Source organism: Bombina bombina, chromosome 8 (genome assembly GCF_027579735.1).
Source record: "Bombina bombina isolate aBomBom1 chromosome 8, aBomBom1.pri, whole genome shotgun sequence".
Classification (NCBI taxonomy): Eukaryota; Metazoa; Chordata; class Amphibia; order Anura; family Bombinatoridae; genus Bombina; species Bombina bombina.
In genome coordinates this window covers 82,352,929-82,367,092 of record NC_069506.1, presented here as the reverse complement: position 1 = coordinate 82,367,092, position 14,164 = coordinate 82,352,929, and the positions used below count along the sequence as shown (strand labels likewise).

The 14,164-nt window shown below is 41.6% G+C and overlaps 1 protein-coding gene across 3 annotated transcripts in view; it reads right to left on the bottom strand.

Annotated features, from left to right (window-relative positions):
- VPS13D (vacuolar protein sorting 13 homolog D) overlaps positions 1-14,164 on the bottom strand; it is a 1,255,097-nt gene that overhangs the window by 846,102 nt on the left and 394,831 nt on the right. For all 3 annotated transcript variants that reach the window (XM_053690423.1, XM_053690422.1, XM_053690424.1), the window contains 2 exons: positions 12,311-12,524; positions 4,859-4,933 (listed from right to left, as the gene is read on the bottom strand). In XM_053690423.1, coding sequence (XP_053546398.1) covers positions 4,859-4,933; positions 12,311-12,524 — 289 coding nt within the window. The remainder of the gene's footprint in view (positions 1-4,858; positions 4,934-12,310; positions 12,525-14,164) is intronic.

The window sequence follows — 14,164 nt, the reverse complement described above, 5'->3', positions numbered from 1 at the left end:
CATAGGTGTGTCCGGTCCACGGCGTCATCCTTACTTGTGGGAACCAATACCAAAGCTTTAGGACACGGATGAAGGGAGGGAGCAAATCAGGTCACCTAAATGGAAGGCACCACGGCTTGCAAAACCTTTCTCCCAAAAATAGCCTCAGAAGAAGCAAAAGTATCAAACTTGTAAAATTTGGTAAAAGTGTGCAGTGAAGACCAAGTCGCTGCCCTACATATCTGATCAACAGAAGCCTCGTTCTTGAAGGCCCATGTGGAAGCCACAGCCCTAGTGGAATGAGCTGTGATTCTTTCGGGAGGCTGCCGTCCGGCAGTCTCGTAAGCCAATCTGATGATGCTTTTAATCCAAAAAGAGAGAGAGGTAGAAGTTGCTTTTTGACCTCTCCTTTTACCAGAATAAACAACAAACAAGGAAGATGTTTGTCTAAAATCCTTTGTAGCATCTAAATAGAATTTTAGAGCGCGAACAACATCCAAATTGTGCAACAAACGTTCCTTCTTTGAAACTGGTTTCGGACACAGAGAAGGTACGAAAATCTCCTGGTTAATGTTTTTGTTAGAAACAACTTTTGGAAGAAAACCAGGTTTAGTACGTAAAACCACCTTATCTGCATGGAACACCAGATAAGGAGGAGAACACTGCAGAGCAGATAATTCTGAAACTCTTCTAGCAGAAGAAATTGCAACTAAAAACAAAACTTTCCAAGATAATAACTTAATATCAACGGAATGCAAGGGTTCAAACGGAACCCCCTGAAGAACTGAAAGAACTAAATTGAGACTCCAAGGAGGAGTCAAAGGTTTGTAAACAGGCTTAATTCTAACCAGAGCCTGAACAAAGGCTTGAACATCTGGCACAGCAGCCAGTTTTTTGTGAAGTAACACCGACAAGGCAGAAATCTGTCCCTTCAGGGAACTTGCAGATAATCCTTTTTCCAATCCTTCTTGAAGGAAGGATAGAATCCTAGGAATCTTAACCTTGTCCCAAGAGAATCCTTTAGATTCACACCAACAGATATATTTTTTCCAAATTTTGTGGTAAATCTTTCTAGTTACAGGCTTTCTGGCCTGAACAAGAGTATCAATAACAGAATCTGAGAACCCTCGCTTCGATAAAATCAAGCGTTCAATCTCCAAGCAGTCAGCTGGAGTGAAACCAGATTCGGATGTTCGAACGGACCCTGAACAAGAAGGTCTCGTCTCAAAGGTAGCTTCCAAGGTGGAGCCGATGACATATTCACCAGATCTGCATACCAAGTCCTGCGTGGCCACGCAGGAGCTATCAAGATCACCGACGCCCTCTCCTGATTGATCCTGGCTACCAGCCTGGGGATGAGAGGAAACGGCGGGAACACATAAGCTAGTTTGAAGGTCCAAGGTGCTACTAGTGCATCCACTAGAGCCGCCTTGGGATCCCTGGATCTGGACCCGTAGCAAGGAACTTTGAAGTTCTGACGAGAGGCCATCAGATCCATGTCTGGAATGCCCCACAGCTGAGTGACTTGGGCAAAGATTTCCGGATGGAGTTCCCACTCCCCCGGATGCAATGTCTGACGACTCAGAAAATCCGCTTCCCAATTTTCCACTCCTGGGATGTGGATAGCAGACAGGTGGCAGGAGTGAGACTCCGCCCATAGAATGATTTTGGTCACTTCTTCCATCGCTAGGGAACTCCTTGTTCCCCCCTGATGGTTGATGTACGCAACAGTTGTCATGTTGTCTGATTGAAACCGTATGAACTTGGCCCTCGCTAGCTGAGGCCAAGCCTTGAGAGCATTGAATATCGCTCTCAGTTCCAGAATATTTATCGGTAGAAGAGATTCTTCCCGAGACCAAAGACCCTGAGCTTTCAGGGATCCCCAGACCGCGCCCCAGCCCATCAGACTGGCGTCGGTCGTGACAATGACCCACTCTGGTCTGCGGAATGTCATCCCTTGTGACAAGTTGTCCAGGGACAGCCACCAACGGAGTGAGTCTCTGGTCCTCTGATTTACTTGTATCTTCGGAGACAAGTCTGTATAGTCCCCATTCCACTGACTGAGCATGCACAGTTGTAATGGTCTTAGATGAATGCGCGCAAAAGGAACTATGTCCATTGCCGCTACCATCAACCCGATCACTTCCATGCACTGAGCTATGGAAGGAAGAGGAACGGAATGAAGTATCCGACAAGAGTCTAGAAGCTTTGTTTTTCTGGCCTCTGTCAGAAAAATCCTCATTTCTAAGGAGTCTATTATTGTTCCCAAGAAGGGAACCCTTGTTGACGGGGATAGAGAACTCTTTTCCACGTTCACTTTCCATCCGTGAGATCTGAGAAAGGCCAGGACAATGTCCGTGTGAGCCTTTGCTTGAGGAAGGGACGACGCTTGAATCAGAATGTCGTCCAAGTAAGGTACTACAGCAATGCCCCTTGGTCTTAGCACAGCTAGAAGGGACCCTAGTACCTTTGTGAAAATCCTTGGAGCAGTGGCTAATCCGAAAGGAAGCGCCACGAACTGGTAATGTTTGTCCAGGAATGCGAACCTTAGGAACCGATGATGTTCCTTGTGGATAGGAATATGTAGATACGCATCCTTTAAATCCACCGTGGTCATGAATTGACCTTCCTGGATGGAAGGAAGAATAGTTCGAATGGTTTCCATCTTGAACGATGGAACCTTGAGAAACTTGTTTAAGATCTTGAGATCTAAGATTGGTCTGAACGTTCCCTCTTTTTTGGGAACTATGAACAGATTGGAGTAGAACCCCATCCCTTGTTCTCTTAATGGAACAGGATGAATCACTCAGATTTTTAACAGGTCTTCTACACAATGTAAGAATGCCTGTCTTTTTATGTGGTCTGAAGACAACTGAGACCTGTGGAACCTCCCCCTTGGGGGAAGTCCCTTGAATTCCAGAAGATAACCTTGGGAGACTATTTCTAGCGCCCAAGGATCCAGAACATCTCTTGCCCAAGCCTGAGCGAAGAGAGAGAGTCTGCCCCCCACCAGATCCGGTCCCGGATCGGGGGCCAACATTTCATGCTGTCTTGGTAGCAGTGGCAGGTTTCTTGGCCTGCTTTCCCTTGTTCCAGCCTTGCATTGGTCTCCAAGCTGGCTTGGCTTGAGAAGTATTACCCTCTTGCTTAGAGGACGTAGCACCTTGGGCTGGTCCGTTTCTACGAAAGGGACGAAAATTAGGTTTATTTTTTGCCTTGAAAGGCCGATCCTGAGGAAGGGCGTGGCCCTTACCCCCAGTGATATCAGAGATAATCTCTTTCAAGTCAGGGCCAAACAGCGTTTTCCCCTTGAAAGGAATGTTAAGTAGCTTGTTCTTGGAAGACGCATCAGCCGACCAAGATTTCAACCAAAGCGCTCTGCGCGCCACAATAGCAAACCCAGAATTCTTAGCCGCTAACCTAGCCAATTGCAAAGTGGCGTCTAGGGTGAAAGAATTAGCCAATTTGAGAGCATTGATTCTGTCCATAATCTCCTCCAAAGGAGGAGAATCACTATCGACCGCTCTTATCAGATCATCGAACCAGAAACATGCGGCTGTAGCGACAGGGACAATGCATGAAATTGGTTGTAGAAGGTAACCTTGCTGAACAAACATTTTTTTTAAGCAAACCTTCTAATTTTTTATCCATAGGATCTTTGAAAGCACAACTATCCTCTATGGGTATAGTGGTGCGTTTGTTTAAAGTGGAAACCGCTCCCTCGACCTTGGGGACTGTCTGCCATAAGTCCTTTCTGGGGTCGACCATAGGAAACAATTTTTTAAATATGGGGGGAGGGACGAAAGGAATACCGGGCCTTTCCCATTCTTTATTAACAATGTCCGCCACCCGCTTGGGTATAGGAAAAGCTTCTGGGAGCCCCGGCACCTCTAGGAACTTGTCCATTTTACAAAGTTTCTCTGGGATGACCAACTTGTCACAATCATCCAGAGTGGATAATACCTCCTTAAGCAGAATGCGGAGATGTTCCAACTTAAATTTAAATGCAATCACATCAGGTTCAGCCTGTTGAGAAATGTTCCCTGAATCAGTAATTTCTCCCTCAGACAAAACCTCCCTGGCCCCATCAGACTGGGTTAGGGGCCCTTCAGAAATATTATTATCAGCGTCGTCATGCTCTTCAGTATCTAAAACAGAGCAGCCGCGCTTACGCTGATAAGTGTTCATTTTGGCTAAAATGTTTTTGACAGAATTATCCATTACAGCCGTTAATTGTTGCATAGTAAGGAGTATTGGCGCGCTAGAAGTACTAGGGGCCTCCTGAGTGGGCAAGACTCGTGTAGACGAAGGAGGGAATGATGCAGTACCATGCTTACTCCCCTCCTAAAAAACTCTAAGCCATCTCCGTGGAGATGTTGCCTGTACAACGGCAAAGAGAATGACTGGGGTAGGCGGAGCCTAGGAGGGATCATGTGACCAGCTTTGCTGGGCTCTTTGCCATTTCCTGTTGGGGAGGAGAATATCCCACAAGTAAGGATGACGCCGTGGACCGGACACACCTATGTTGGAGAAAAAACACAATCAAATTCCAAATTTGACATCCCCCAAAATATGTTTTTAAATATTATAACTAAATAAATACACCCCACATGAATAGACGTAATTTTTCCTTCCAATCAAGCACAATAAGCAATTCAAATAAAAAGACTGATAGAACAATGCAAATAAAAAAGTGCATAGAAAATATTATCACTCATTAGAATGTAAGAAGATTAAACTAAAATGTGTCTAAAAAGAATATGTAATTGCTAAGAAAAATATATTTTTTTTATTTTTTTTACACCTTTTTTTTTATTTTATTTTTAAGTCTGAACAAAAAAAACATGGGAGCCAAATACAATGTTTTTGTTTTAATCACCTTGAGAATTGAAGAGAGCTGTGCGGCAGTCTTCTAATCCAAAACCAAGCTCCTGCAACTTTGCAAGCTGAATTTCTGAAACACAGAGAATAAGTAAATATTACAGAACATAATAACAAATAAATGCAGGTAAATACATTATGAAGCATGGTTAAAAACAGAATTTATGTTTACCTGATAAATTACTTTCTCCAACGGTGTGTCCGGTCCACGGCGTCATCCTTACTTGTGGGATATTCTCTTCCCCAACAGGAAATGGCAAAGAGCCCAGCAAAGCTGGTCACATGATCCCTCCTAGGCTCCGCCTACCCCAGTCATTCGACCGACGTACAGGAGGAAATATGCATAGGAGAAACCATATGATACCGTGGTGACTGTAGTTAGAAAAAATAATTCAACAGACCTGATTAAAAAAACCAGGGCGGGCCGTGGACCGGACACACCGTTGGAGAAAGTAATTTATCAGGTAAACATAAATTCTGTTTTCTCCAACATAGGTGTGTCCGGTCCACGGCGTCATCCATACTTGTGGGAACCAATACCAAAGCTTTAGGACACGGATGAAGGGAGGGAGCAAATCAGGTCACCTAAATGGAAGGCACCACGGCTTGCAAAACCTTTCTCCCAAAAATAGCCTCCGAAGAAGCAAAAGTATCAAATTTGTAAAATTTGGCAAAAGTGTGGAGTGAAGACCAAGTCGCTGCCTTACATATCTGATCAACAGAAGCCTCGTTCTTGAAGGCCCATGTGGAAGCCACAGCCCTAGTGGAATGAGCTGTGATTCTTTCAGGAGGCTGCCGTCCGGCAGTCTCATAAGCCAATCGGATAATGCTTTTAAGCCAAAAAGAAAGAGAGGTAGAAGTTGCTTTTTGACCTCTCCTTTTACCAGAATAAACGACAAACAAAGAAGATGTTTGTCTGAAATCTTTAGTAGCCTCTAAATAGAATTTTAGAGCACGGACTACGTCCAAATTGTGTAACAAACGTTCCTTCTTTGAAACTGGATTCGGACACAAAGAAGGTACAACTATCTCCTGGTTAATATTCTTGTTGGAAACAACTTTCGGAAGAAAACCAGGCTTAGTACGCAAAACCACCTTATCTGCATGGAACACCAGATAGGGCGGAGAACACTGCAGAGCAGATAACTCAGAAACTCTTCTAGCAGAAGAAATTGCAACCAAAAACAAAACTTTCCAAGATAATAACTTAATATCTACGGAATGTAAGGGTTCAAACGGAACCCCTTGAAGAACTGAAAGAACTAGATTAAGACTCCAGGGAGGAGTCAAAGGTCTGTAAACAGGCTTGATTCTAACCAGAGCCTGAACAAACGCTTGAACGTCTGGCACAGCTGCCAGCCTTTTGTGAAGTAAAACAGATAACGCAGAGATCTGTCCCTTCAGAGAACTTGCAGATAATCCTTTCTCCAAACCTTCTTGTAGAAAGGATAGAATCTTAGGAATTTTTATCTTGTTCCATGGGAATCCTTTAGATTCACACCAACAGATATATTTTTTCCATATCTTATGGTAAATTTTTCTAGTTACAGGCTTTCTAGCCTGAATCAGAGTATCTATTACAGAATCTGAAAACCCACGCTTTGATAAAATCAAGCGTTCAATCTCCAAGCAGTCAGTTGGAGGGAAACCAGATTCGGATGTTCGAATGGACCTTGAACAAGAAGGTCCTGTCTCAAAGGTAGCTTCCATGGTGGAGCCGATGACATATTCACCAGGTCTGCATACCAAGTCCTGCGTGGCCACGCAGGAGCTATCAAGATCACCGAAGCCCTCTCCTGATTGATCCTGGCTACCAGCCTGGGAATGAGAGGAAACGGTGGGAATACATAAGCTAGGTTGAAGGTCCAAGGTGCTACTAGTGCATCTACTAGAGTCGCCTTGGGATCCCTGGATCTGGACCCGTAACAAGGAACCTTGAAGTTCTGACGAGAGGCCATCAGATCCATGTCTGGAATGCCCCATAATCGAGTTATTTGGGCAAAGATTTCCGGATGGAGTTCCCACTCCCCCGGATGGAATGTCTGACGACTCAGAAAATCCGCTTCCCAATTTTCCACTCCTGGGATGTGGATTGCAGACAAGTGGCAGGAGTGATCCTCCGCCCATTGAATTATCTTGGTCACTTCCTCCATCGCCAGGGAACTCCTTGTTCCCCCCTGATGGTTGATATATGCAACTGTCGTCATGTTGTCTGATTGAAACCTTATGAATTTGGCCTTTGCTAGATGAGGCCAAGCTTTGAGAGCATTGAATATCGCTCTCAGTTCCAGAATGTTTATCGGGAGAAGAGATTCTTCCCGAGACCATAGACCCTGAGCTTTCAGGGGTTCCCAGACCGCGCCCCAGCCCACCAGACTGGCGTCGGTCGTGACAATGACCCACTCTGGTCTGCGGAAGCTCATTCCCTGTGACAGGTTGTCCAGGATCAGCCACCAACGGAGTGAATCTCTGGTCCTTTGATCTACTTGAATCGTCGGAGACAAGTCTGTATAATCCCCATTCCACTGTCTGAGCATGCACAGTTGTAATGGTCTTAGATGAATTCGTGCAAAAGGAACTATGTCCATTGCTGCAACCATCAATCCTATTACTTCCATGCACTGCGCTATGGAAGGACGAAGAACAGAATGAAGTACTTGACAAGAGCTTAGAAGTTTTGATTTTCTGACCTCTGTCAGAAAAATCCTCATTTCTAAGGAGTCTATTATTGTTCCCAAAAAAGGAACTCTTGTTGACGGGGAAAGAGAACTTTTTTCTATGTTCACTTTCCATCCGTGAGATCTGAGAAAGGCTAGGACGATGTCTGTATGAGCCTTTGCTTTTGACAGAGACGACGCTTGAATCAGGATGTCGTCCAAGTACGGTACTACTGCAATGCCCCTTGGTCTTAGAACCGCTAGAAGGGACCCTAGTACCTTTGTGAAAATTCTCGGAGCAGTCGCTAATCCGAATGGAAGTGCCACAAACTGGTAATGCTTGTCCAGAAAAGCGAACCTTAGGAACTGATGATGTTCCTTGTGGATCGGAATATGTAGGTACGCATCCTTTAAATCCACCGTGGTCATAAATTGACCTTCCTGGATGGTAGGAAGGATCGTTCGAATGGTTTCCATTTTGAACGATGGAACCCTGAGAAATTTGTTTAGGATCTTGAGATCTAAAATTGGTCTGAATGTTCCCTCTTTTTTGGGAACTATGAACAGGTTGGAGTAAAACCCCATCCCTTGTTCTCCTATTGGAACTGGATGAATTACTCCCATCTTTAACAGGTCTTCTACACAAAGTAAGAATGCCTGTCTTTTTATTTGGTTTGAAGATAATTGAGACCTGTGGAACCTTCCCCTTGGGGGTAGTTCCTTGAATTCCAGGAGATAACCTTGAGAAACTATTTCTAGTGCCCAAGGATCCTGAACATCTCTTGCCCAGGCCTGAGCAAAGAGAGAAAGTCTGCCCCCCACCAGATCCGGTCCCGGATCGGGGGCCATCCCTTCATGCTGTTTTGGTAGCAGTGGCAGGCTTCTTGGCCTGCTTACCCTTGTTCAAGCCTTGCATCGGTCTCCAGGCTGGTTTGGGTTGAGAAGTATTGCCCTCTTGCTTAGAGGATGTAGAAGTAGAGGCTGGTCCGTTTCTGCGAACGGGATGAAAATTAGGCTTATTTCTAGCCTTAAAAGACCTATCCTGAGGAAGGGCATGGCCCTTTCCCTCGGTGATGTCTGAAATAATCTCTTTCAAATCAGGACTAAACAGTGTTTTACCCTTGAAAGGGATGTTAAGCAATTTTATCTTGGAAGACACATCCGCTGACCAAGACTTTAGCCAAAGCGCTCTGCGCGCCACGATAGCAAACCCTGAATTTTTCGCCGCTAAACTAGCTAATTGCAAAGCGGCATCTAGAATAAAAGAGTTAGCCAATTTAAGTGCTTGAACTCTGTCCATAACCTCCTCATACGAAGATTCTTTATTGAGCGACTTTTCTAGTTCTTCGAACCAGAAACACGCTGCCGTAGTGACAGGAACAATGCATGAAATTGGTTGTAGAAGGTAACCTTGCTGAACAACCATCTTTTTAAGCAAACCCTCTAATTTTTTATCCATAGGATCTTTGAAAGCACAACTATCTTCTATGGGAATAGTAGTGCGTTTGTTTAGAGTAGAGACCGCCCCCTCGACCTTAGGGACTGTCTGCCATAAGTCCTTTCTGGGGTCGACTATAGGAAATAATTTCTTAAATATAGGGGGAGGAACAAAAGGTATGCCGGGCCTTTCCCATTCCTTATTTACTATGTCCGCCACCCGCTTGGGTATAGGAAAAGCATCGGGGGGCACCGGAACCTCTAGGAACTTGTCCATCTTACATAATTTCTCTGGAATGACCAAATTGTCACAATCATCCAGAGTAGATAATACCTCCTTAAGCAGTGCGCGGAGATGTTCTAATTTAAATTTAAATGTTACAACATCAGGTTCAGCTTGTTGAGAAATTTTTCCTGAATCTGAAATTTCTCCCTCAGACAAAACCTCCCTCCTGGCCTCTTCAGATTGGTGTGAGGGTATGTCAGAAACGTTATCATCAGCGTCCTCTTGCTCTTCAGTGTTTAAAACAGAGCAATCGCGCTTTCTCTGATAAGTAGGCATTTTAGATAAAATATTTGCAATAGAATTATCCATAACAGCCGTTAATTGTTGCATGGTAATAAGTATTGGCGCACTAGATGTACTAGGGGCCTCTTGTGTGGGCAAAACTGGTGTAGACACAGAAGGGGATGATGCAGTACCATGCTTACTCCCCTCATCTGAAGAATCATCTTGGGCAATATTATTATCTGTGGTATCATTGTCCCTACTTTGTTTGGACACTATGTCACAATTATCACATATATTTAAATGGGGAGACACATTGGCTTTCATACATATAGAACATCGCTTATCTGATGGTTCAGACATGTTAAACAGGCTTAAACTTGTCAACAAAGCACAAAAAACGTTTTAAAATAAAACCGTTACTGTCACTTTAAATTTTAAACAGAACACACTTTATTACTGAATATGCGAAAAAGCATGAAGCAATTGTTCAAAATTCACCAAAATTTCACCACATTGTCTTAAAGCCTTAAAAGTATTGCACACCAAATTTGAAAGCTTTAACCCTTAAAATAACGGAACCGGAGCCGTTTTTACATTTAACCCCTATACAGTCCAAGGTATCTGCTTTGCTGAGACCCAACCAAGCCCAGAGGGGAATACGATACCAAATGACGCCTTCTATAAGCTTTTTCAGTGGTTCTTAGCTCCTCACACATGCATCTGCATGCCTTGCTTTCCAAAAACAACTGCGCATTAGTGGCGCGAAAATGAGGCTCTGCTTATGACTAGAGAAGGCCCCCATCTGAAAAAGGTGTCCATACAGTGCCTGCCGTTTTTTAACAACAATCCCCAAGATTATAATAACTATAAAGAGTTATAATCTGCCAAATATGCTTAGCAAAGTAATCGTTTTAGCCCAGAAAAATGTCTACCAGTTTTTTAAGCCCTTATAAAGCCCTTTATTCTTTTACTTAATCTAAGAAAATGGCTTACCGGTCCCCATAGGGAAAATGACAGCCTTCCAGCATTACAAAGTCTTGTTAGAAATGTGGCCAGTCATACCTCAGGCAGAAAAGTCTGCCAACTGCTTCCCCCAACTGAAGTTACTTCATCTCAACAGTCCTGTGTGGAAACAGCAATCGATTTTAGTAACGTTTGCTAAAATCATCTTCCTCTTACAAACAGAAATCTTCTTCTCTTTTCTGTTTCAGAGTAAATAGTACATACCAGCACTATTTTAAAATAACAAACACTTGATTGAAGAATAAAAACTACATTTAAACACCAAAAAACTCTTAGCCATCTCCGTGGAGATGTTGCCTGTGCAACGGCAAAGAGAATGACTAGGGTAGGCGGAGCCTAGGAGGGATCATGTGACCAGCTTTGCTGGGCTCTTTGCCATTTCCTGTTGGGGAAGAGAATATCCCACAAGTAAGGATGACGCCGTGGACCGGACACACCTATGTTGGAGAAATAATGAATCAGTCTGTTGCTCCTTAAAGGGAAAGTCAAGTCCAAAATAAACTTTCATGATTCAAATAGGGCATGTCATTTTAAACAACTTTCCAATTTACTTTTATCACCAATTTTGCTTTGTTCTCTTGGTATTCTTAATTGAAAGCTAATCCTAGGAGGCTGATATGCTAATTTCTTTGACCTTGAAGGCGCCTCTAATCTGAAGGCATTTTGACAGGTTTTCACCACTAGAGGGCGTTAGTTCATGTGTTTCATATAGATAACATTGAGCTCATGCACGTGAAGCTCCTATGAGTGAGCACTGATGGGCTAAAATGCAAGTCTGTCAAAAAAACTGAAATAAAGGGGGAGTTTGCAGAGGCTTAGATATAAGATAATTATAAAGGTAAAACATGTATTATTATAACAGTGCTGGTTACGCAAAACTGGGGAATGGGTAATAAAGAGATTATTTATCTTTTTAAACAACAAAAATTCTAATTAAATTAAATAGCAGTTTTAAATAAATACAGACTAGCATTTGCATTTGAAAACACAAAATAAACAAACCAAAGACACAGACAGAGAAGATTGTGACTTACTGACAGGGAAACAGTGATAACTTTTAATCATTTTTGTTTCTAAATATTAATGAATTTATGAATAGTTCTGGATTTTGGAAATCTGGATTTGGGGATTTGTACCTGTACATTTTTTAATGTGGATATGATGATTTAAGTTCATATTTACATCTGGCTTCAAGTTGAAGCAACTTAGACGATCAGCTATCACCGCTTCAGTAATCCCACATGCAACTATTGCATGGTGGGTGATGTGTCATGTGACATTACTGGCATTCAGCGCATGCACTGATGGAGAATGTGCATGAAAACAACTTATGTATCTACAGTGGGATTGCATTTAAAGTGACATGAAACCCAATATTTTTCTTTCATGATTCAGGTAGAGAATACAATTTTAAACAACATTCCAATTTACTTCTATTATTTAATTTGCTTCAGATATCCTTTGTTAAAGAAATAGCAATGACATGGGTGAGACAATCACATAAGGACTCTATGTGCAGCTACTGAGCATATTTAGATATGCTTTTCAACAAAAGATATAAAGAGAATTACGTAAATTGGAAAGTTGTTTAAAATTGCATGCTCTTTCTAAATCAAGAAATAAAAAAATGTGGGTTTCATGTCCCTTTAAGATGAACTTTTGAACGGAAACTCTTCTAAGCATGTTTTTTTTTTTTTTTTTAACAGAAATGTACCTAATCAAATTTGAGATGCACGGTTGTACTTTTACTAATTTTACTTGTATCTCCCTTTAAGATAATGTAAATAAATAATATTTACGGCAGAAAAACAATGTTCCTTACCAAGAACAGGATCTATAGAACGTCTTTGTGCCTCTCTTGTGCTCCCAGATGCAATTTCAGCTTCTTTAACAGATCCTGAGATACTGCTGGCGGCATCTTGTTCAGAAGATTGGGGTACACCAGGCTTTGCCTGTTCTGGAATTGATTTAGCAATAGCCAGAAACAACTGAACATCATTATAAGAGAGCCTGATGTCCAGTGTAGGCAGCTGAATCTAACAAGATGAATAGATATAAATATGTTCAATTATGATCTTAAATCAATGTCAAAATAATTTGAGATAGTTGAAATCTATGCAACAGCTAATTAGAAAACATAATTCATGCTCACCTGATAAGTTAATTTATTTTAAAGGGACACTAAACCCAATTTTTTCTTTAATGATTCAGATAGAACACGCAATTTTAAGCAACTTTTTAATTTACTTCTTTTATATTTTTTCTTCATTCTCTTGCTATCTTTATTTAAAAAGCAGGAATGTAAAGCTTAAGAGCTAGCCCATTTTTGGTTGAGAACCTGGGTTATGCTTGCTTATTGGTTTGCTAATTGTATCCACCAATAAGCAAGCGCTATCCATGGTGCTGAACCTAAAATGGGCTGGCTCCTAAGATTTAAATTCCTACTTTTTAAATACAGATAGCAAGAGAACGAATAAAAATTTATATTAGGAGTAAATTAGAAAGTTGCTTAAAATTGCATGCTCAATCTGAATCATTAAAGAAAAAATTTGGGTTTAGTATCCCTTTAAGGTAGTAAGAGTCCACAATCCATTACCCCAGTGAATTACCTTCCCTGCCACTAAAAGGAGGCAAAGATTCCCAAACCCCAAGAGCTCTATATAACCCCTCCCACCTCTATGGTAATTATTCTGATGTATGGCCAAGCCAAAAAAGTAAGGAAAAGAAATAAAGAGCAAATAATATAGGAGCCGGGATAAAAAATGTGCTACAAAAGAATAAACTATTACCAAAAAAAAAAAAAAAAAAAGAGGGTGTGGACTCATGGACTCTTACCACCATGAAAGAAATGAATTCATCAGGTAAGCATAAATTATGTTTTCTTTCATCAAGGTGATAAAGAGTCCACATTCCATTACTCCTGGGAACCAATACCAAAAGCTTTGGAGAGTCCACAAGTAATTAAAGATAAGGTGGAATAGGAAACATCTTTTTTCCATATGGAAACTAAATCCACAACCCTTAAAAGACTGTACATTATATATATATATATATATATATATATATATATATATATATATATATATATATATATAAATATTTGCATGCACTTAAAAACAACCAACAGGCAAAATTACCCAGACACAACAGCCTGAAGGACCTTTCTACTAAAAGCTGCCTCAGAAGAAATGAAAACATCAAAATGGTAGAATTTTGTGAAAGTATGCAAAGAAGACCATGTAGCTGCTTTGCAAATTTGGTCAACAGAAACTTCATTCTTGAAAGCCCAAGAAGTAGCCATTGATCTAGTAGAATGAGCAGTAATCCGATTAGAAGGGGTCTGGCCCGCTTTCAAGTAAGCTTCACGTATCAAAAGCATTAACTAAGAAGCCAAAAGATACAACAGAAGCTTTCTGATCTCACACAGAACCAAAAAAGTGAAAAAACAAACTAGAAGTTTGTCTGAAATCCTTAGTAACATTGACATAGTACTTTAAGGCTCAAACCACATCCAAATTGTGAAGAAGCCTCTCTGAAGAATTATTAGGATTAGAACACAAAGAAGGGAAAACAATTTGCCTGCTTAAAATATCTGAGGAAACATCCTTAGGAAGAAAATAAAACTTGGTTCTTAAAACTGCCTTACCCTGCAGTGTTAATTTTGACGGCAAATTTC